The following is a 22,677-nucleotide window of genomic DNA, read 5'->3' on the forward strand; positions in this document are numbered from 1 at the left end:
TGAGGGGAGATATGATAGCGCTCTTCAAGGCCTTGAAAGGTTGTCACAGACAGGAAGGCCAGGATCTCTTCTCCATCATGCCAGAGTGCAGGACATGGAATAATGGGCTCAAGTTACAGGAAGCCAGATTCCGGCTGAAAATCAGGAAAAACTTCCTGACTGTTAAAGCAATACGGCAATGGAACCAGTGATCTAGGGAGGTAGTGGGCTCTCCCACACTGGTGGCATTCAGGACGAGGCTGGACAGCCATCTGTCAGAGATGCTCTGATTTGGATTCCTGCATTGGGCAGGGGGTTGGACTCGATGGCCTTCCAACCCTACTATTCTATGATTCTAGACACTGCTTCTCTGCCTTGTTGATTTCATCCAGGCACCTGCCACAAACTAGGGAAAATGTCATCTTTGGGCCCCTAGCTTAGACTCACCTACCCCACTTTGCAGGGACAGACTGAACCAATTCTTCCTTGCCTGGAGGAATATCACTGCTGACAGCTGAGTGCTCTCCATCATATACTGAGGGTATTTGATTAAATTCATTGTGCCTGCCTGCCCCCCCCCCCAAGCAGGCATCTTCTCTCCACCATGATGCTGTCTGCTGATCTCAGAAATGAGATGAGTCTTCTGCACAAAGACACTATGGAGCCTATACCCCCTGGCGAAGCACACTCTTGCTTTCACTCCAGGTACTTCACTGCCCCCAACAGGAACAGCACCTTCCATCCAGTCCTCAATCTACTGGATGGGAACTAGCAGATATCCTGCCCCTTCTCTGCAGCAGGGATTGGTTTGCTTCCATAGACCTAAACAATGTCTTAAGTTGCACTTCTGATTTGTAAGGTTCACTGTGGAAGACAATTAATTCCATTATTTATTTATTCATTCATTAATTCTAAAAAATTCTTGGCCACCTTTCAGGGCAGAAGCCCTCCTAAGGCAGCTCACAACAATAAAATACATAAAAACAGTTAAAAAAATAAAAGTAATAAAACAAACGCAATAAGATAGCGACAAAAGCCGACAATAAAACTAACAACAATTGTGTCCTTCCCTTTGGGCTTTCCATCACCCTGGTGTTCATGAAATGCATGGCAGTGGTGGCAGCTTATCTACAGTTACAGAGAATCATCATCTTCCTGTACATCAACAACCAGCTTGTCATTGTGGGCTCTGTGTCCATACTCAGAAGCCACATCTGCATCACCTTACAACTTCTCGACAAATTGGGCCTTTGCATAAACTGAAAAAAAATCAAACCTGACTCAGTTCCCTGCCCTGTAGTTCATTGGAGCCCTTCTGAACTCTGACATTGGCCAAGAGTTCTTACCAACCAACAGGTTCTGGACACTGCCCAGCCTAGCATTCTCTTTGATTCATACCATCCAGACAGCCACAGGCCAAATACAAAGACTTCTGGGTGTTGTGGCTATCACAAATGCTGTCATCCCATATGTGAGGCTTTAATTCTGACCACTCTGGAACCTAGTTCCTTGACATTTCCCCACACTCACACTTTCCTCTACTCCACCTCCCTGCAGCAGTCTGGCACTCATTTCAGCAGTGGACTCTCCCATCAAAAACCTCTGCTGGTCTCGTTTTCACCTTGCCTGCATCTCCTGCATGGTTACCACCAATATGTCCTGTGCAGGTTAGGGAGGTCATGTGGCCTGTGGTCAGTGGAGGAATCCCACCTCCATATCAATGCCATAGAATTCCCTGCAGTGTGAAAATCAGTCAAGATATTCACACCAATCTTCACACACCACATAAATAGCTATGGACAACACACTGATGGCCTACTATATAAACAAGCAAGAGGGCAGCTGCTTATGAACACTGCTTTGGCTAACCATGTCCCTCTGGGATTGGTATATACTGTACCAGATTTGTCTCATTACCATTCATCTGGTGGGTCATAGCAATGACCTCACAGACTGTCTCTGCTGATTGTCTCATGTGACCTATCAATGGAAGCTACCCCTTGCAGTCACTTCCATTCTTTTTCACCAATGGGGGTCAACCTTCTGTCAGCCTGTTTGCTTTACCATTCAGCATTCATTGCGAGGCGTAAGGCACCAGAGCATGCAAGGGCTTCCTAGGGGTTGTGTTCGCATTCCCTAGACCCACCTCCTCTATGCGTTTCTTCCCATCCCACTACTGACCCGGGTCATCATGAAAATCAGGACAGACAACACCAATATTATTTTCTATCTCCCTGTGATGGCCAAGACAACCTTGGTTCACATGTCTCCTTTTCCTGTCCCTTGCTGAAGAGAACATACAACATCTGGACCTTCCTGCCCTGGACAGCATGGCAGATCTATCCTCGTTGACCCTTCTCCCCAACATATTGCATATCTTGCAGGTGGCTAGGAAAACTTCCACATGCCCTGCTTCACTACTTTGTCCAGTTTGGGGCTAACCCTATTCACTGTTTGATTCAACACGTTCTGTGGTTTATGTTGCACCTGAAGACCTTGGGACGTGCCCCTCTTCTTTCTAAAGGTATACCTGGCAACCATCTCCCATGCACCTGAAGAAGGTTGATCAGAGTTCTTTCCTGTCTTGTCAAGAGGTTCTGGAAAGGCTTACATAACCTCTACCCTCCCTTACTGCCAAAAGCTCCAATGTGGAACCTCTCCATGGTGCTGATGGGATTGACAAACAAGCCCTTTGAGCCTTTAGCCACCTTTTCCTTCAAGCTATTGACATTAAAGACTGTCTTCCTTGTAGCAGTCACCTCTGACCATCAGAACTCGCTGCCTTATGCACGGGCCCACTGTACTTAATTTTTCATAGGGGTATGGTGTTACTCAGATGCAAGTCTTTTACCAAAGTAATGTCCCCATTTCACCTAGATCAGGACATTGTCTTGCCAGCCTTCTACCAACATTTGCCCATGCCTCTCAAGACAGCGCTTTATTCCTTGGACATTTGGACACTGGCCTTCTATGTTGACCGCTCTGCTTCCTACCAGAGATTCCAACACCTCTTTGTCTACTACTAGGATCCCTGTATAGGTCTCGCAGTCTCTTTGCAGCACCTTACTATCAGCTGGTGAAGTTACTGCCTACATTTGTAGGCACATTTGTGTAGAACAGTGGCTATGTCTACATCCCTATTCCATGAAGTGCCTCCCCGTGAGCTATGTTGAGCAGCGATGTGATCCACTCCATCCACATTTGTGCAGCACAACCATGTAGAAATTCAGTCATGACAGGATGCATCCTTTGGCCATGCTGTCCTGTTCTTTGTTCTTCTTCAGTAACACCTGCCTCACCACTGACTGGTAAGTCAGCTTGCTACTCACCCATATTTATGATTCACAGAGACGACATAAAAGAACAGGTGGTTCTTCAAGTGGTCATCTGTGCATTCATGCAACCTGTCCTCCATCCCTGAGCAGGTGTGGTCTGTAGCTCAGTTTCTTGGCTGTTACATTGGTATGCAGAGCTGATCATGAAGGCAGGAGCTACACCTTAGACATGCACACAGAGGGCAGGGTGGGCCTTTCTGCCTTCAAGCTTTTCACCACTAGAACATTCCAAATAATGATCTGCACAGGCACAGAACCCATATGTGTGAATGCATAGATGACCTCTTGATGAAGCACAGTTACAGGTAAGCAACCTGTTCTTTAAGTCTAATGGACATCTGTAAATAAGTCATAGCTTTCACTTTAAACACAGCTTTTTAAATAGCTATATTTAATTTTCCTTTTAGGAAAAGTATTTGATCCATGTAGCAGTTGAACTAGTACAAACAATGTATTATGATCAAATGAATGCTGATACACATTTGTTCAGAATGTTGCGTAATAGTAAATTCTGTAAACATGTAAATATTCTGTGTTTGAATAAGGCTTGTCATAATGTGAGCAACTTGTCTGTATTAAAACATTTATATTTAGTACTAAAATATTCATAATTTTCTTAATAATTCTGTTTGACAGAATACGACAGAGTCGCTGCGAAAGCTAGTAAATTGGAAACAGAAGTTAAGAGACTACATAATCTCATAATTGAAATCAATAATAGTAAACTTAAAGCTCAGCAAGACAATCTTGATAAGATAAATAAGGAAGCAGATCAGTATGCTTCTGCTATTACTAAAGCTCAAGTGGCAATCAAGACAGCAGATAGGTAAGATTTTACATTCTTTATATGCCAGTATCACAGAAATATCAACGTTGCACTTCATTTCATTGTAGGGTTTAAAGAAAGCAGTTAACAAATCTGTAAAGTAATGCTTCTAACCATATTTTGTCTTTCAATGAAGCCATCTGATCTCAACATACTAAATTCTGTGTGTAACAGATTGTATGCTTGTCTGGTGCATTGGCATATACTCAGCCACAGAAATAGGGTGACAGGAAATCCATGGAGAGAAAGTGTTATGGATGATAAGGCGGAGGATAATAAGTAGGGAATAAAAGCCATAGTATAGAGAGCATTAAGAAATAAGGCTAAATATGTGAAAAATGTAGACTCAGTTCGCGTGTCTACAAACCATGGGGTTTTTTAAACCCAATAACAAATGATGGGTTAAAACTTGAGCTTGTTTTCCCACAACAACCAAGAGTTCCAGGTTCATGCATCACACTTTTGTAATCCAGAAACAAAGTGGAAGCCGTCAGGATGCAGTGTGCTTGCTTGCTCCCACACAGACCCAACAACCCATGGGTTAAGTCTGAACCAGGCCATAGTTCAGGTCTTCTCCAAAAGAGCACATACTTTAATCCTTTTTCTCTGAAACTGAAATTGTTAGAAGTGTGTGTGTGTGTGTGTGTGTAGTTTTCATAATGAAAGCAGAGGTTACTCAGACCGAAATATGTGCCAGGTACCCAGTTAATAATGCAGACACATTAAATGTGAATATTTTGTATGTTATATCTTGCTTTTCATCCAAGATCGGCTTACAATTAATATCCATACAATGATTCAATATAGCTAGGCATATGTTGGGGGGATGGGACAGCCTGTTCTGGTCCCTTGGAGATGGCAATATACTACAGGTTCTTTCCACCAGAGGAAGGGCACAGATGGAGCTGCAGAAGGACTTGGTGGATGACGATTCAAAAAGATGCCAACCCACAGAAGCAGTATGACCTGAATATGATGTCCAATCAGCAGCGTGGAAGTTGTTAGCAAATATCTTCAGTTGTTTCTGTAGAGCGTTTGATTTATATTCAAGGTCTTAAACTCTTAATGTAGAGACCAGAGAAGAGGCTTCATATCTAATTTTGTTATGTGCAATGTACAGAAACCTGAAAAAATTGGCGGATGCTGTTATTCGTACTGAGAAGGAAATTGAAGAGAATAAAAAGAACATACAAGACTTAACTGAACAGCTGAGTGCACTAGATGAAAGAGCTGCAGAAGTTATGAATGACAGCAAAAAAGCTGAAGTATGTATGATACTGGCTTATATTCTTCGGATGGAGTGTGGCTTAAAGGAATCAGAACAGTATATAAAATGCTAGAAGTCCTTGTGCTGTGCTCTTTTTTTTGCAAATACTAATGAATCCTCTGGCAAGTCTTCAGCACTAGCAAATATTCTAGTTGACAGAAGGATATCAGGTGCAGTTAACTCCATTTAAGCCATATTAAGGCTGTGATTGTAACTGTGTAAAAATAAGGTTCTGTTTCACTTCTCTGTAGCCTTTACTATTAGCACATGAAAACTTACTGAAGATCAGAATTATTCCTGTTCTTTGTGGTCTGTGTGTATCAGACATATGGGCTCTGCGCCTGCATTGAGCCTCATTTGTGAAACTTCTAAGCTGAGGAGGTTTTGGCGGGAGCCTTCACCCATTCCCTCAGATCTCTTTTGACTGCCTAGCTGGTTGCCTCTATGAGACCTTAGGTAGCAGTTGTTTCTGAGCAAGCCCCTGTGTGTTAGAACATAAAGAGGTCGGACACAGTTTTCTAGAGGTAGAATGCTGTACATGTTTCAGCATTGTACAGCAGATGGAAGCACTGTGGGAAAACGGTTGGCGTCTCAGAGCCATTCTCCAGGCTTCAGTAGACTGCCAATCCTTTGCAACTAGGAGAAGGGAGGAGAATCTGGAGCCCCACATGCTCTAGTGCTGCCCAACACAAGGCAGCACAAGGGAGACCCATCTCACCCTCTGTCTGATCACCTAGAGCTATGTAAAAACATTTTTCGTCCTTGTGGTCTGTGTTCATCACAAGTATGGGCTCTGCACCTGCGCAGAGCTGCATTCAGAAAACGTCTGTAGCTGAGGAATTCTGGGCTGGAACCCTCCCCCACCATCCCAGTGCACATGTCCTTAGCAGCTTCCCGCCTATTCCCTCAGTTCTCTTTCTACTGCCATTGTGGTAGCCTCATAAGGAACATCTCTTGTTCATGGTTTGTATTACAACTGTTGAGGTGTTTTTTCTTCTACTTTATCTTTCTGTCATCTTGTTTTTTCTTTCTGTTACTACTCTTCTGAATTTTATTTGTTTCTTTCGTGTTCACGATCTGCGGAATCACCTACAGGCGTAAGGCCGTAAGGGTCCCATTTCGGAAGTGTGTCTGTTGTAGCAGTAAATTGGCACACACTAACAGGGACTTTTTGTGTCTTTTCTGTCTGGGAGAAGGGCACAAGGTGGAGGCCTGTCCTCACTGTCAGGACTTTACAAGTGAGATGTAATTGCTCTGACAGGCCGCGAGCTGTTTTGTGAAGGAAAGCCCTTGTAGTGGTGGGGTCATTGGCAGACAAGCCCACTATGGCACAGGTAGCAAAGGACCCCCCTTTGGGAGCATCAGAGACTCTTTCTTGCTCGCCTTAGCCTTTGGGAGTTTCAGACACTGCTTTCTGTCCTGCTCAGTCCTGAATTTGGGCTATACCAACCCACTCTGTACCTGGGTAGTCGTTGAAGCTTACGATTGCAAAGAAACTATCAAAAAAGGCCAACATGCAATAATTCTCTTCAGACCTGAAAAAAAATAGTGAAGAGGGCAGTGGTCAGGTCGGCTATGGAACTGACACCACAATTGACTGTTTCAGTACTGATCATACAGTCAACCATAACAGCCCCTCCACTGATGCTTGATTAGCCAGTACTGCTTCAAGCCCAACTTATGGAACCTATTATAGGGACCAGCCCTGTACCAATCACATCTATGTCATAAGGCAAGGTCAGAGAGGTATGGCCAGTCCTGGCTCTGACTTGGAAGGCCAACTGATCACCAGGATAGATCTCCCTATCACGAGAGTCACCGATCTCCCAATCAGAGAGGATTCCCAGATCTCATGTTCTTGGGCTGTTGCTCCTTAAGTCGGAGAGATCATTCCTGTAGGTTATATCAGCATCCCAGATACAGATCCTGGTTGCTATGTTCAGACTGGGATCGTTCAATCTGGGGCCTCTCACCTAGATGAAACTACTATTGGGACAAACTGTACTCTGGGTATGGAGGGCAGACAGTGGACAAATGTTACGGAGATCGTCCTCGCTATCCAAGACTCATCTCCCTTGTCAGCTATGGCTTCTCAGCCTCCATCAGACCGGAGATCATTTGTGGCTCCTCCTCCATCCCTGCTGCCACAGCCAATATACACAACTACACTACTAGCGCATCATTCGACACTGCCATAGGTCCCAGGGGCAATAATGACTCCCACCATTGTCCGCACTGCCACCACAGAAAACAAATACTGTCCATTCAACCTCCCTCCACGCTACTTCTGAACTCATGCTTGGCCACCACTCTGACCATTTTGTCAGTTCCGATGCCGAAGGTATTGGCACAACCTACCGATGTACATCCCAAGTCACTTCCCGGGATGTCCCCACAGTCAGGGATAGATGATTATCAATGAGATGCAACGTCCTTTTCTTCCCTGGTGCTGTCCACTTCATCACTGGATGTGCAATGGGCAATCAGGACCCAGCTTCCCCTTCAGAGGACATGGGGCCCAAACTCAGTACAGTGCAATCCTTTGGCCTGGAAGTGCTTTGCAAGGGTAAAAGACCCTGTGTTCAACACAGTATATACAGAAAACAACCCTGTGAGATTAAAAATAAATATATAAGGACGGATGGATGGATGGATGCAGGTTGGTTCTTCCTTCCCTTTTCCAGCTGAAAAGCATAAGCCAGAGTTTGCTCCTAGAAAAGGGAAAGCGAAGCCACCTGCACGCAACGCCATTGTCTCACCTGCCTAAATCTTGGATTTTAATAGCAGCCACAGGTCCACAGCAGCCTTCCTACTACATTCACAGGGACTGGCCAATGAGATCACATTATGTCAGTACTTTTCCAGCTGCACTGGCTGCCAGTCCATTTCCAGGCCCAATTCAAAGTGCTCGTATTAATATTCAAAGCCTTAAACAGCTTGGGACCAGGTTATCTGAAGGATCGTCTCCTCCCATATGTGCCTGCCCGGACCCTAAGATCATCCTTAGGGGCCCTTCTCCAGGAACCCCTGCCAAAGGAAATGAAGCAGGTGGCTACCTGGAAGAGGGCGTTTTTTGCTGTGGCCCCCCGGCTGTGGAATGAGCTCCCTAGAGACGTTTGCCTGGTGCCTATGTTGTTTTCCTTCTGGCGCCAGGTGAAGACCTTTTTTACTCTTCCAGTATTTAGCATTTTAGCTTCCTAATCTTTTAGCTCTGGTGTTTTTAATTTGTATTTTAAATCTCTGCATCGCTGCTAGGTTTTATTCTGGTTGTGCTGCTTTATTGTGGTTTTAACTTTTCATATTTTATATTGTTTTATGCTGCTCTCTAGTTTTAATTTTTGTGAACCTCCCAGAGAGCTTCAGCTATTGGGTGGTATAGAAATGAAATACAGAAAGCAAGCAAGATATAAACATAATAAATACAAAATAAAATAAATAAAATCCTATTTGATCATGTGCACTTAACAGACACAGTGTTCTTTTCTTGCTCTTACAAACACTTCCCTCGGATGTGGGGCATCTGGTGTCAGGCATTGAGGAATGGTTAGTTCTTTCTTACATTGAACATCAACCACAAACATGGGGAACAACAAGGGCCTACCTAATCACATCTTCGGCCATCTGCACAACTGAAACTTGGCTTTTGCAGTGCATCTAAGTAAAATAAAAAGGCCACACTGACTACAGTGTACATTTGCTTTTTAAGAATGACTCCCTTCTCTTTTCTGTCACTTACTAACATTCACAAGCCAATACGTGGTCTTGTGGAAAAGTCTTTTGTAGTTTTTATTGATATAGTCTTCCTTGGCACCAACTCTTTTCCAGCTTTTATTTTAATTTCATAATAGCTATTTTTAATGTTGGTATTTATTATGTGGAATTAGAGCACTGGAATTGTAAACTCTTTTTGGTCACCGAATAATAAAGATTTTACTTTCACTCATGATCTTTGTTTAGGAGTCCTTACCAGAGATTCAAGAGAAGCATCGCTCGGTGCTTCAAGGGATTAAAGCTATCCAAGAAGAAGAGCATTTGCTTCAAGAGACAGCTCTTAGTATTAGGCTTAAAATTGAACAGCTAGACAGTCATGTTGCAGAGCATCAATCAAAGATTAAGTATTGGCAAAAGGAGGTAATAAACACTTATGTATTAATATTTTAATAATTAGACTCTTAAATTTAGGCTCTTAATTTGAGAACTGATTTGAAGCAGTTGTAAAATCTAAATGTGACGTCACATGCATGTTGTCTTGTTTGTGTTTACAGCTGCCATGGGATGGGGAGAGATTAGGATTGAGGGCGGGGATTAATCCTCCCAGTAGCAGCAGTGGGAGGGGGCAGATGCATTGATTTGCATTAGCCAGTTGTCAGAGGAAAGGACTGAAGCCCTCCTTTGCTCCTCCCCTCCAAAATACTGTGGATCATCTCATTTGGCCCCAGCCTGAATTCTCTTATATACGTCAATGTACCATTAGATGACCTTGCTGCACTTTGCTCAAAGATGCAAATATGTCATGTAATGAGAGCTAGAAGATTATCATGGTGTCCAAAAGAAGATGGTGTATCTCCATATTCTCTTTCAGTGGCAGAGGATATCCTAGATTGGACTAGGGGGAACTTCCTGCCTTCCACACCCAACATAGATATACTGGGGGATGCCTAATGGTCTGAGAGAGTGACAGGCCCCTTGGTTCCTCTGCTGAGCTTGGAGGAGGGCACTTTGCTTCTTCCATGACCAGCACAGAAATGCGAGACCCTGCACGGTAGTCTTCCTGGATTCTACTCTGGACACACAGGAGGTAAAACACCCTCCTCCAGACCTTGCATAGACATGCAAGAAGGAGGCTGTTGGAGGAAAGAGAGGGATGGAGTGCTTCATCCCTCCCTCAGGCACCCACTTGACTGCATATAATTCCTTGTCATCTGTGGTGACCAGCCAAATAGTTAAATAATGCCTTTCAGTGGAAATACTTGGAATTTAAGGTGGGTGGCTCAAATATTAAAATTTAAAATGTGATTTCATAATCTTACAGTAAAAACTAAATACAATAAATGTCATAAACTATTTCAGTCCATTAAACAATTTTATAAAATACTTAAAAGACTTGTCTAAAAAGAAAAGCTTCAGATGATTTTCTAGAAAGTTGTAGACTGTGCTCTTACTGGATACAGCATTCCTCAGATTCAGGGCCAGAACAAAAATAACTGGGAAGTACATTACATATTCTACTCAAGTTTATTACCTTCTCTTTTCGGGGGTTATCAGTTTCTTTATTATACTGCCATTTGACATAATTAAATTCCATACTATCCAGTATTTTATTATCTCAGTTTACTGACTTCAATGGATATTTATTCTTTCTTAGATCACAATTCAGTGGTGCTTAATCAAGTTTGTTATATCCTAAAGAGGTTTTGAAAGTTATTTTAGTATTTATAGGTGACTTTCTACCAGAGGCTTTTCAAAGTGATGTACAGTATTTTTTTAAAATCAAGTCATCACCATATTATAAACCAAATCAAAATAGGCAGCATGTTGAATGCTTAATCTATGTCTTTGCTAGGAGTAGGAATTTCTAGGCAAGTGAGTGATTAATTGTATGCTGGGAGAACAAGTTTAAAGTACAAAACCCTCACCAAATTTACAATTATAGACATATGAACTTTACTTGCTCTTTAACTGCTTAAAATATATTTTAGATATCAAAGCTACTTCTGCATTCTATGGAAGACAAACAAGTTGAAGAGCTTCCGATCTTCAGTCAAGAAGAACTTGAGGCTATTAACGATACAGATATTATAACCAATCAGATTGCTCTTTTAGAAGCTCAGTGTCATGCAATGAAACCATACTTGGGTGCCATTGATGAATATAATAAAAAGGTAAGTATTTTTTCCTATATTATTCTGGAATTTTTGCAACCAGCTATAGATCTGTGGTGTGAGATTATCATGACTGAAATTTCTATTTGTGATTAGTAAAGCCCCTTCTTAGAAATTGCTGTGTGACAACACTGGTCCCTGTGGAAACCATAATGTTTATAATCAAGTTAAATCCTTTGGATGAATCATGTGAAGCATCTGCACACCAGTCACAGAGTGAGTTGTATATGAATGGCTTGTCTGTAGTGTGTACCTCCAAGAATCTATTTCCCCTCATGTCAGAGCCTTAATGTTTGAACTCATCCTGCAACAATGATCTTTCGAAATCAGAGCTAAAGGCTCAATTACCCTTCATTAGATGCCACAGCTCAAAACATAGCCAGAATGAGAAAAAATTGAGAATACAAACATTTGTCATTGGGGGCAGGTGCAATTGGAATACAGAGTCCTTCATGAAAAATTGCATTCGATATAAATGTCTTTACCTTTTATTCATAGAATTGGGGCAATAGTACCTCTAGCCTTGTACAAGTAGATTGCATTGGAGTGAGAGACTTGAGAGAAGGAGATGGGTAATAGACTGTTCTTGTAGATTATCTGTTTGGAAAAACAGTGCATATACAATAAAACCACCATGATCTGTCCTGATCTTTTTATATACTAAAAGTGTGTTGAGTTTATGCTGTCAGTGAGAATTAATTCTGATTTGCATGTTTTATTCTTTGTTATTCTCTTCTGAGCATTTAGGGCTCATGCAGAAGATGCACATTTGCATATGCATTGTTTCTAGGAAATAATGGTTTCACTTGCTTTTTTATAAATATGTTAACATACAGTACACCGTTATTAATTGGGTACCACGATTAGATAGCTAAACTATATTGGCCAACAGAAAATATGTGGGTTTTAAACTATAGTTATTAATTTGTTGTTGTTCAGTCGTTCAGTCGTGTCCGACTCTTCGTGACCCCATTATTAATACAGCTGTATTAAAAGTAAATGACATTTTAAGTATGATGTATAACTTCACATGGTTGACATATTTTATTTTTACATTTTAGGAAGATTTGTACCTAAAACGTGTGGCAGAGTTGGATGAAATTACCAAAGAGAGAGACAACTTCAGAGAAGCTTATGAAGATCTTAGAAAAAACAGGCTTAATGAGTTTATGGCAGGATTTAATGTAATAACAAATAAGCTAAAGGAAAATTACCAAATGCTTACATTAGGAGGAGATGCAGAACTAGAGCTTGTAGATAGTCTGGATCCTTTCTCTGAAGGAATCATGTTCAGGTTGGTATTGCCTGTAATTTTCTTAAGTTAAATGAAATCATTTTGAAAGTATGATGCTCCTTTTTACAAACTGTATGTGGTATACTTTATGCTCATTAAATAATTATTACAGGATTAACCATACAGGACTAGTTCAGTCATAACATTAAACCATAGCTTAGCATTACAAGAACAAGCCTAGCCTCCCCACAGACCTGCTCCCTTTCTCTTCTCCCCCACCTTCCCAAGGAGGAGTTCAGATGTTTTTGCTTCTGTTATCAGCTAAAGGGTGAAGTAAACATGCTTTAAATAATAATCTTAACTATGCTTAGTAGAAACAAGACAACTTCAAAGCATAGTTTATGAACCTGACTTGTTTGCACTAACCATCGTTAAGATTAACTACATTTTAAAGTTCACAGCGAACTGCAGTTAATCTAAAATGGAAGCAGAATCTTCCAATTTCTTTGCAGTTGCCTCAGGAAAAAGGGGGAGGAGGAAATGTGCAAGCCTGGGTGGCCAGGGAGGCTAGGCTGATTTCTGTAATGGTAAAATATGGTTTAGCATTGCATCTAAACACTGCAATTGAATTCTGCTATAAGTGGTAGAAGATCAAAGAGGTATGTCACCAGTGTCTTGGAATACCTTAACAGATGTTCAAGAATGAGGGACATGAATTTCACTCCTATTGGTATGCTTAACTGATGGCATTCAGAATAGTTATGTGAATTCAGAATAGTTTGTGCTAATGTTGCTACTACAGCATTCTGTGCATGGTGATGTCTTCCAGTGCTATCCTGTCACGTGGTTGAATTGTCATAGATGCTTCTTGTATCTGAAATTTATGGATCCTATGTTACAATATTGGAACTCCAAATTTGTAGAGGGTTTTTTGGTTCTTTAACTGTTGAATAAACTCAAGAGAAACTAAATGAGATTCTACATGCTTAAAATTTGAATTTGGATAGCCTGTTTTCTGCATTCTTATATTAACTAGGGCCTGTAGTATAGTGAAAACAATATCAATATAATTTACTGGTTAACCATGGCAGAACATATGCTTTGCATGCATGTCCAATTGCTAGCATCTCCAGTAAGAAGAAATCTGATACCAGGGATGGAAAATACCTCTGCCTTATAGAAAGTTGCTGCCAGTCAGAGTAGACAGGGCTAGATGGATCAGTGGTTCGGCTGTATAAGACAGCTTCAAATGTTTAAGCATATGGTGTAGAGAGGTGGCTAAGAGTGTGAGCCAAGAAGCCTTGTGTTCAAACTTCACCAGACGTGTTTGCCTGACCATTAGCCATCATTCTCTTAGCCCCCAATCTGGAATATGAAGATGAAATTGATCATACTGAGCTACAGTACAGCACTATTATAAAATTACTTGGACAATGCATGTAAAGTGTTTCTAACATGCTTCAAGCATGGTGGTATTAAAGTAAAAGTAAACAGTTGTAAGCTCATGAAAATATTCATTCTTTCAGTGTTCGACCACCAAAGAAAAGCTGGAAAAAGATATTTAACTTGTCAGGTGGAGAGAAGACACTTAGTTCACTGGCTTTGGTTTTTGCTCTGCATCATTACAAGCCAACTCCCCTTTACTTCATGGATGAAATTGATGCAGCCCTTGATTTTAAAAATGTATCCATTGTAGCATTTTACATATATGTAAGTACTGTAGAAGTTGATATCGTCCAAACCTTACATATTTTGATAACTGTCAAACTAATGCTAGCTTTGCATAAAAGAACTGGAAAAAATCTTGGGCAGGGGTAGGCAATGTTTTCAGGCCTGTGGGCACATTTGTAATCTTGAGGGAATGGTGGGCACATTTGTCATTTTTGTGCATGCCCTTCCCTGGATTTTCTCCTTTCTTGCCCCCCTCCCTAGATTCTCCCTTTTCTTGCCCTTTCCTCCAGCCATTTTTTTGTATGGGACTTTTGTTTCCACCTCTGTTGAAGTTTATGGAACAATATTACTACATTGACTTGGATAGAACTGGGGAAAAGGGCCCCCTGCTGAAAAACTGCTGGAGGGTAGGGAAGCCCATCCAATGCCAAGGACCCTGTTGCCCCAAGGGTCCTTGGTAGGGGCAGGCTTCCCACCCACCCCCTAAGCCATTTTTTGGCAGGGCACCCTTTTTCCTACTTCCATTAAAGTCAATGGAGCAAGACCACTTCATTGACTTTAATCAGGGTAAGGAAAAGCTGATTGTGGGCACACTTTGGGGTCTTGGTCTTGAATATGCAGACTTGATGTATAGCAGTGTTTTCAGAAGCATCAGCACTTTTCACTTTTGAACAGTTGAGCTTTATTACAGTAATGGTAGCCAACCTTTTGGGCAAGTGTGCAACAAACCATGTATAAGGTAGTGCCACTCTTGTGTGAACCACACTATAATGCAACCTTATACCTTGCTTTAGCCTGCTAAGCTAGAGAATGGGCATATCTGTGTACCCTATATATAATAAAGGCATATGTTAGTGTGTCATCTGAGGTTCTGTTAAGTTTAAACTAGTCTGTATTATTACTGGCGATAGTGGGTTTTTAAACCATCCATTTCTTGAGACTTTTCATTTGTATGCGGCAATCCTAAATTCACGTACTGCTTCAGAAATTCAATTCAAAGAATTGCAACTTAACATATCTATTGATCTTTAAAGCCCTAAATTGTTTGGAGCCAGATTATTTAAAGGAACATCCCCTCCCACATGTACCCTCCCGGAGCCTTAGGTTATCTTCAGGAGCCCTTCTCCAGGCACCCCCAATGAATGAAGTTAGGTGGGTGGCTACAAGAAAGAGGACTTCCTTAGTTGTAGCATCCTGTTTATGGAATGATTTTCTCAAGTGAGGCTCATCTGATGCCCACACTGTTACCTTTTCAGCTCCAGATGAAGACATTTCTGCCAGGCATTTTAGGTTTTTAGATTTCTATTATTGTACTTTAGAAATCAGCTTACTATCGAAGTAGTATAGCACAGTAGTGTTTCCCAAATGTTTAATGCCTCGGACATATGGACCCCATTCTCTCATCTCTCATTAATTAATCCATGATTTGCCACAGTGGGGGCTGGGCATGTTCCACAGCCATTTTGAATATTCAACCCACGATCGAGCTGATTGGGGTGTGCCACATAACATCCAAACCTGGGCAGTATTGGTTAATCGTGAGTTAAACAACCCACAGGTAACCTACATTTAGTATTAACCCACAATTAACCTATAGTGTCTGGGTTCAGAGGCGACATAGCAAAGGCTGCAGAACGCACCCAGCACATATCGCAGCAAATTGTGGGTTAATTAACCCAAGATTTGTCACCGTTACATGGAAACAGCCTCACTTTATCATTTTTAATTTCAGCTTTGAAAGAGATGGCTTAAATGTGTCTAAAGTGTTAAAATTCACAAGCCCTATTTTGCCTTTATCTGCAGGGCTGCAGTGGGGCACTACCAACTTGAGGGATGCAGGCAGTTCTCACCATCTTCTTCCCTGTAAGAAAGGTCAACTGGCAATCTTAGCTCTGCCCTTCTCTAAGCCACTGGGGGAGAGCTACTAGTCCTGATGTTCAGTTCAGAATCAACCATTACTTCTACTATTCCTAGTAACCTGCAAGAATGTAAAAGGATAACAAAGAAAGGGGCCCTCACTGGAATTGCTGTACTAGGTTTTTGTTTACAGCCGTCAAAACATATTATCACAAATACTAATGCAAAATATATTTTAACTTCCAGGAACAAACGAAAAATGCACAATTCATCATTATTTCTCTGCGGAACAACATGTTTGAAATTGCAGATAGACTGATTGGTATTTACAAGACTTATAATACAACAAAAAGTGTTGCAACAAATCCCAAAGTGATTGCATCAAAACAACATGCTGAACTTGGTTCTATAGGATGCTTCTGAATGTAGAAATCATTTTTATTTTAACCAGTAGATTTTCTAATGATCACATCCCAATATTCACCTTAACACCAGTTTGGTACAAGTGGTTTTAAAATTTAGCATTTTACTGAGGCTCCTTTATTCTCTTAAGAACGTGAACCCACTTTAGCTCCAAAGTAATGCTTAAAATATAACAATGCAAATTGTTCTTTGGGGGTTAACCACCACAGTTGTCATTCAGTAGCAGTACATAATTTCGGGAGGTATGGGTGGTAGATTTTTTAAAGCATTTTATATTGTATTTTTATTTGTGTGTTAAAATAAAATTATAACAAATCAACTGATGTATGTGTTTGGTGTGCTACTGTAGGGGGTAGTTCTTGTAGATAAATAAGCTGCAAGGGAAAACTTGCATGAACAGCAGGCAAGAGTCTGTTTTAATACATGGAAACTAGGTGAGATTTGTTCACATTGTACATGCAGATGGCTGCAGAACCAACCTTAGCCTCTTTAGCAATGGTAAGCTTGCCATGTTGCAACTTGGAGATTGCTTGTATGCTCCAGTGGTTCTGGGGTGGGACACTATTTACTTGGTTAAGGCTGCCAGAAAGAATGACAGCCAGGCATCTTCAGGAAGTGCTGGCAGAGACCTCTGTTTGAAACCCTGGAGAACTGTTGCCAGTCGGTGTAGACCAGCCTGATGCCCTCCAGATATTTTGGATTATAACCCCTCATTCCAGAGCTTTGGCCATGTTTGCTGCAGCTGATGGAAGTTGAAGTCCAAAACATCTCGCATGCACCTGGTTGGGGAAGGCTAGTGTGGACAATACTGAGCTAGAAGGAACAATGTTCTAACTCTGCATAAGTCAGCTTCCCATTTTCCAGCAGGTTTCCGGTATGCCGTGTATCTTCAGTCTTTACAAAACTCTTTGAATCTGGATGGCTTTAAAAGGGGATTTGACAAGTTCGTGAAGGATAAGGCTCTCAATGGCTACTAGTCCCAGTGGCTATATGCTACATCCAGTATCAGCAGCAGTATGCCATATATATACCAGTTGCTATGCACTTGGGTGAGAGGGTGCTGTTGCACTCATGTCCTGCTTGTACGTTTCTCCTAGGCAGCTGGTTGGTGACTGTGTGGACAGAATATCGGACTAAATGGACTGTTGGTGTGATCTAGCATGAATCTGATGTTCTTATTTCTTGTGGGAGAGGTACCATTTCAGGCAGAGACCAAGGCCTTGCTTTGGCTGTGGCCTGACCTAGGGAAAATCCTTAGAGAGCCTTCCTCTCCTGGCACAGCTTCCTGTACTTTGCCTCTCAAAGCAAGAAAAGCAAAAGAGACTGGCAAGTGCTTCGGTTCTGATACACATTTCCTTCACCTCCATGCTTTTGGGCTGGGAGTGATGGAAAGCGGCTACTCTGCTACAGCAGCCTTACCATTGCTTGGCCATACCCCATAGTATTCCATAGTGTATCACAACAAGCAGATGACTTTTAAATTTTGCAGAAAAGGCAAGCAATGCTCTCAATCACAGTTTGGGGACAGCACTCCACCCCTGGTTCCTTGCCTCACATCACTTCACCAACCATAAATGGCATCCAGCATTGACAAGATAAGACTATGGATGCCAGACAAACAGGTGATAATATCCAAAGGGGTTTCCATGGAACCTTTTAATCCCTGCACTTTTACCAACAGTGTGATTGCTCTGATCTGCCTTCTCCCCTCACTGCCTCTGTGGTAGTGCAGGCACATAGAAGAAAGAGGCTGATCTGTGTCTTTTCTCTTGAGCAAGCAGATCCTTCCCAGTATAAGTTGCATAGCCAGAATGTAGAAAGAGCCAAGCAGCAGCACTCAGGCCTGTAAAGTGTGGTGAATATGCAAGCAGTAACTGAGTTCAGGGTTAATTGGAGAAGGGGCCATTAACCTAGTGGAGTGTGGAAAAAACTGGCCCTTGGTTGTGTTTAAGATGGTTGTTGTGGTTAGAAGCTCTGGGCCTCAGTAGCATTACATCCAGAATAAACAGCTGGGTTTTTTTCACCAAGACGTTAGTGTCTCCTTTGGACGCTAGAGTACTCTGAAACGCCATTGCAGCAGTACATAGAGAATGGTAGCTTTGTCTCATTCCTTTCCTGCGCAAGCAGTTCCACTCTTCCTGTATGAGCTAGCGGGTGGCAAGGCCCAGATGGCAGCACTGAAGGCTAGCCTTTGAGTTATAAACAAAATGGAAAGGCATAGAGGTCCCCTTCTCCTGAACAAGCTGCTCACCTCCCTACTGAGACAAGCAGCAGCTCTGCTGCCCAAGGGCTGAGGCAAATGTTGGCAACATACCCAACAGCTTAAGGGGCATGACTTAAACCAGGGGCCCACAACTTCTTTGGCCCCAAGGGCTGCATATGATTCGGGAGTTGGCACATATGCATTCCAGGGATCCTAAAACATCAATCCTCACTGCTGGCAGCAGTGGAGAAACAGGTGGTATAGGATCTCTAGGGAAGGGGGTGAAGAGTACAGGGGTGGGGAAATTGGCAGGGGGTGACCCATGGAGTGCTGCAGGAGAGGCCTTGTGTGTGAGGGGGGTGCATGTGGCCCATGGGTTGTGCCCCCTTGACTTAATTCATGTGAAATGGTTTCCTTCCACACTCTTCCAGGTTTTTGAAAGGACTCTACAGTGGAGCAGAACATGGCTGGTTCACCACAGCAGATGTGAAGGAGTAAGTGGGAGAAACTGCAGAAGGAGACAAAGCTGCAATGAAGGGTTTAAACATTTATTGAGTGGTGGCGTCTAAGCTGCAACCCTAAGCAATCGTAATCTGTCAGTGGGATCATAAAAGCACCTATGTTCCCACTTCACAGGAGTTCTTAAATTGTACAAAAAATAGGCACCTGTAATATAGGATATGCGGGTGCCTGTAATGACCACATGAACTCCTTAATTGTTTCATTCTTCTCTGGTGTTCTTCCCTTGACCACTTAGGATCCACTTAGGTTGTGCAGCAGTAGCCTGATGAATCTGGAGCACTGTAGGGGGTGGATGCAAAATTATTAAGGCCTAGCCCAGGGGTGGGGAACTTTGTGACCCTCCAAATAAAGCTGGACGCTAATTCCCATTAGTACAGCCAGTAGGGATGTTTAGAGCTATACATCTGATCTCTAGCCTATACAATCCGTGACAAATTAAGAGTATCACAGGAATCTGAATTAAAATAGTTTCCTAATGTGAGGTGACTGGGAATCACTATTTTCTAAAATACATTTTTTGATCTGACAAGCTTTGCAAGGATGGGAAGAGGGTGGGGTAATCTCACAGCAGAGGTAGACCTAGTTACAAAGGGCTGGATGTGCCTGATCTTGTCTGATCTCGGAAGCTAAGCAGGGTCAGCCCTGGCTAGTCCTTGGATGGGAGATCTCCTGGGAATCAGGCTTCCCGCACTGAGCAGGGGGTTGGACTCGATGGTCTCGTAGGCCCCTTCCAACCCTATGAGTCTGATTCCTTCGCTTCGAAAAGTTGGGAGGCCTAAAGCTGTTTGTAGGCTCATCTTGCCCCTGATTGTAAGGGACAAATCCCACCTTCAGGCATGTAGATTTTAGAGGCGGGGGGCGGGAAGAGCTAGCAACCTTCTTGTGATGTTGAGTCCTAGCGACTATTACTCTACCTCCTTTACTTGCTACAGTTCAGCATCTTTTGTCTCCCGCTCTCCACTTCTCTAGCATTTAGCTATCTTTATTATTTTTTACTTTTTTTATTGTGGCTCAGCTTTCCTCCTGTATCTCTTAACACTCCCTGATTCACATATTGCACTGCACTATCCACTGTCTTCCTTGCCCCCATATTTTCTCCTTACATTTCAATACTTCCCTGTGCATATTTATAGTAAAGTTTCGTGCCAGTTTTGTACGCCGCCTTGATTGTTTCAGAAAGGTAGTATAGAAATAACTTAAATAAAAATGCCCATCTTCCCAATTTCATAGTTCGTTCCTTTCACTACATGCATTGTCCTCAGGAAGACACATGTGCTTGGTAAGAAATGCAGTTACCTTTTTGCAATGAGCTAATGTGTGGACAGCAGGGGCACAAGAACTGTGCATCTCGTCACACAAACCCTTTACTCATTTCCCCTTCATGGAAGTGAAAGGAGGTTCTAGTTGTTGTTCAGTCGTTCAGTCGTGTCCGACTCTTCATGACCCCATGGATCATAGCATGCCAGGCCCTCCTGTCCTCCGCTCTCTCCCGGAGTGTGCTCAAATTTCATTGCATTCACCATTGCATCGGTGATGCTATCTAGCCATCTCATCCTCTGCCGTCCCCTTCTCCTTTTGCCTTCAGTCTTTCACAGCATCAGGGTCTTTTCCAGGGAGTTTTCTCTTCGCATTAGGTGGCCAAAATATTGGAGCTTCAGCTTCAGTATCTGTCCTTCCAATGAGCAGGCAGGGTTGATTTCCTTTAGGATTGACTGATTTGACCTCCTTGCAGTCCAGGGGACTCGTAAGAGTCTTCTCCAGCACCACAGTTCGAAGGCATCAGTTCTTCGGCGCTCAGCCTTCCTTATAATCCAGCTCTCACAGCCATACATTACTACTGGGAAAACCATAGCTTTGATTATACGGACCTTTGTCGACAAGGTGATGTCTCTGCTTCTTACTGTGCTGTCTAGGTTAGCCATAGCTTTCCTCCCAAGGAACAAGCGTCTTTTAATTTCATGGCTACAGTCACCGTCTGCGGTGATCTTGGAGCCCAAGAAAATACAATCTGTCACTGCTTCCATTTCTTGCCCTTCTATATGCATGCCAGGAAGTGATGGGGCCAGATGCCATGATCTTCATTTTGTTAATGTTCAGTTTCAAACCAGCTTTTGCACTCTCCACTTTCACCCTCAACAAGAGGCTCTTGAGATCCTCTTCGCTTTCTGCCATTAGGGTGGTATCGTCTGCGTATCTGAGGTTGTTGATAATTCTCCCAGCAACCTTAATTCCGACCTGTGATTCATCCAACCTGGCGTTTCTCATGATGTACTCTGCATATAAGTTAAATAAGCAGGGCGACAATATGCAGCCTTGTCGTACTCCTTTCCCAATTTTGAACCAATCGATTGTTCCATGTCCGGTTCTTACTGTTGCTTCTTGACCCTCGTACAGGTTTCTCAGGAGACAGGTAAGGTGGTCTGGTACCCCCATCTCTTTCAGAATTGGCCACAGTTTGTTGTGATCCACACAATCAAAGGCTTTAGCGTAGTCAATGAAGCAGAAATAGACGTTTTTCTGGAATTCTCTTGCTTTCTCCATGATCCAGCGAATGTTGGCGATTTGATCTCTAGTTCTCTGCCTCTTCAAAATCCAGCTTGTACTTCCGGTAGTTCTCGGTTCACATACTGCTGAAGCCTAGCTTGTAGGATTTTGAGCATAACTTTGCTGGCATGTGAAATTAGCGCAACTGTACAGCAGTTTGAACACTCTTTGGCGTTGCCCTTCTTTGGAATTGGAATGTAAACTGACCTTTTCCAGTCTTGTGGCCACTGTTGAGTGTTCCAAATTTGTTGGCATATTGGGTGCAGCACTTTAACAGCATCATCTTTTAGGATTTTAAATAGCTCAGCTGGAATACCGTCATCTCCGCTAGCTTTGTTGTTACTAATGCTTTCTATGGCCCACTTGACTTCACTCTCGAGGATGTCCGGCTAACGTTCAGTGTCCGCACTATCATGGCTATCAGGGACATTAAGATCTTTCCTGTATAGTTCTTCTGTGTATTCTTTCCACCTCTTCTTAATCTCATCTGCTTCTGTTAGGTCCCTGCCTTCTTGGTCCTTTATCATGCCCGTCTTTGCACAAAACGTTCCCTTGAGATCTCCGATTTTCTTGAAAAGATCTCTAGTCTTTCCCATTCTGTTGTTTTCCTCAATTTCTTTGCATTGTTCATTTAAGAAGGCCTTCTTGTCTCCTTGCTATTCTCTGGAACTCTGCATTCAGTTGGATATATCTTCCCCTTTTTCCCTTGCTTTGCGCTTCCCTTCTTTCGTCAGCTACTTGTAAAGCCTCATCAGACAGCCACTTGGCTTTCTTGCATTTCTTTTTCTTTGGGATGGATTGAGTTGCTGCCTCCTGAACAATGTTATGGACCTCCGTCCATAGTTCCTCAGGCACTCTGTCTATAAGGACTAATCCCTGAAAGCTATTCCTCACCTCCACTGTATATTCATAAGGGATATGATTTAGGTCATAC

General features: G+C 42.5%; 1 protein-coding gene across 10 annotated transcripts in view; it reads left to right on the top strand.

The window, feature by feature from the left end:
* Positions 1 to 16,874, top strand: part of SMC4 (structural maintenance of chromosomes 4) — a 75,392-nt gene extending 58,518 nt beyond the window's left edge. For 9 of the 10 annotated variants that reach the window (XM_084847386.1, XM_084847389.1, XM_084847382.1 and 6 more), the window contains 7 exons: positions 3,951 to 4,140; positions 5,261 to 5,405; positions 9,365 to 9,538; positions 11,107 to 11,289; positions 12,351 to 12,583; positions 14,050 to 14,233; positions 16,298 to 16,874. In XM_084847386.1, coding sequence (XP_084703512.1) covers positions 3,951 to 4,140; positions 5,261 to 5,405; positions 9,365 to 9,538; positions 11,107 to 11,289; positions 12,351 to 12,583; positions 14,050 to 14,233; positions 16,298 to 16,474 — 1,286 coding nt within the window. In that variant the 3' untranslated portion in view covers positions 16,475 to 16,874. Of the gene's footprint in view, positions 1 to 3,950; positions 4,141 to 5,260; positions 5,406 to 9,364; positions 9,539 to 11,106; positions 11,290 to 11,385; positions 11,506 to 12,350; positions 12,584 to 14,049; positions 14,234 to 16,297 lie in introns of all 10 variants that reach the window. The other variant, XR_014789619.1, reaches the window with a different exon arrangement.
* The last annotated feature ends 5,803 nt before the right edge of the window (positions 16,875 to 22,677 follow it).

Source organism: Heloderma suspectum, chromosome 3, assembly GCF_057233095.1.
Source record: "Heloderma suspectum isolate Gila_16-S chromosome 3, 16-S_ref, whole genome shotgun sequence".
NCBI lineage: Eukaryota > Metazoa > Chordata > Lepidosauria > Squamata > Helodermatidae > Heloderma > Heloderma suspectum.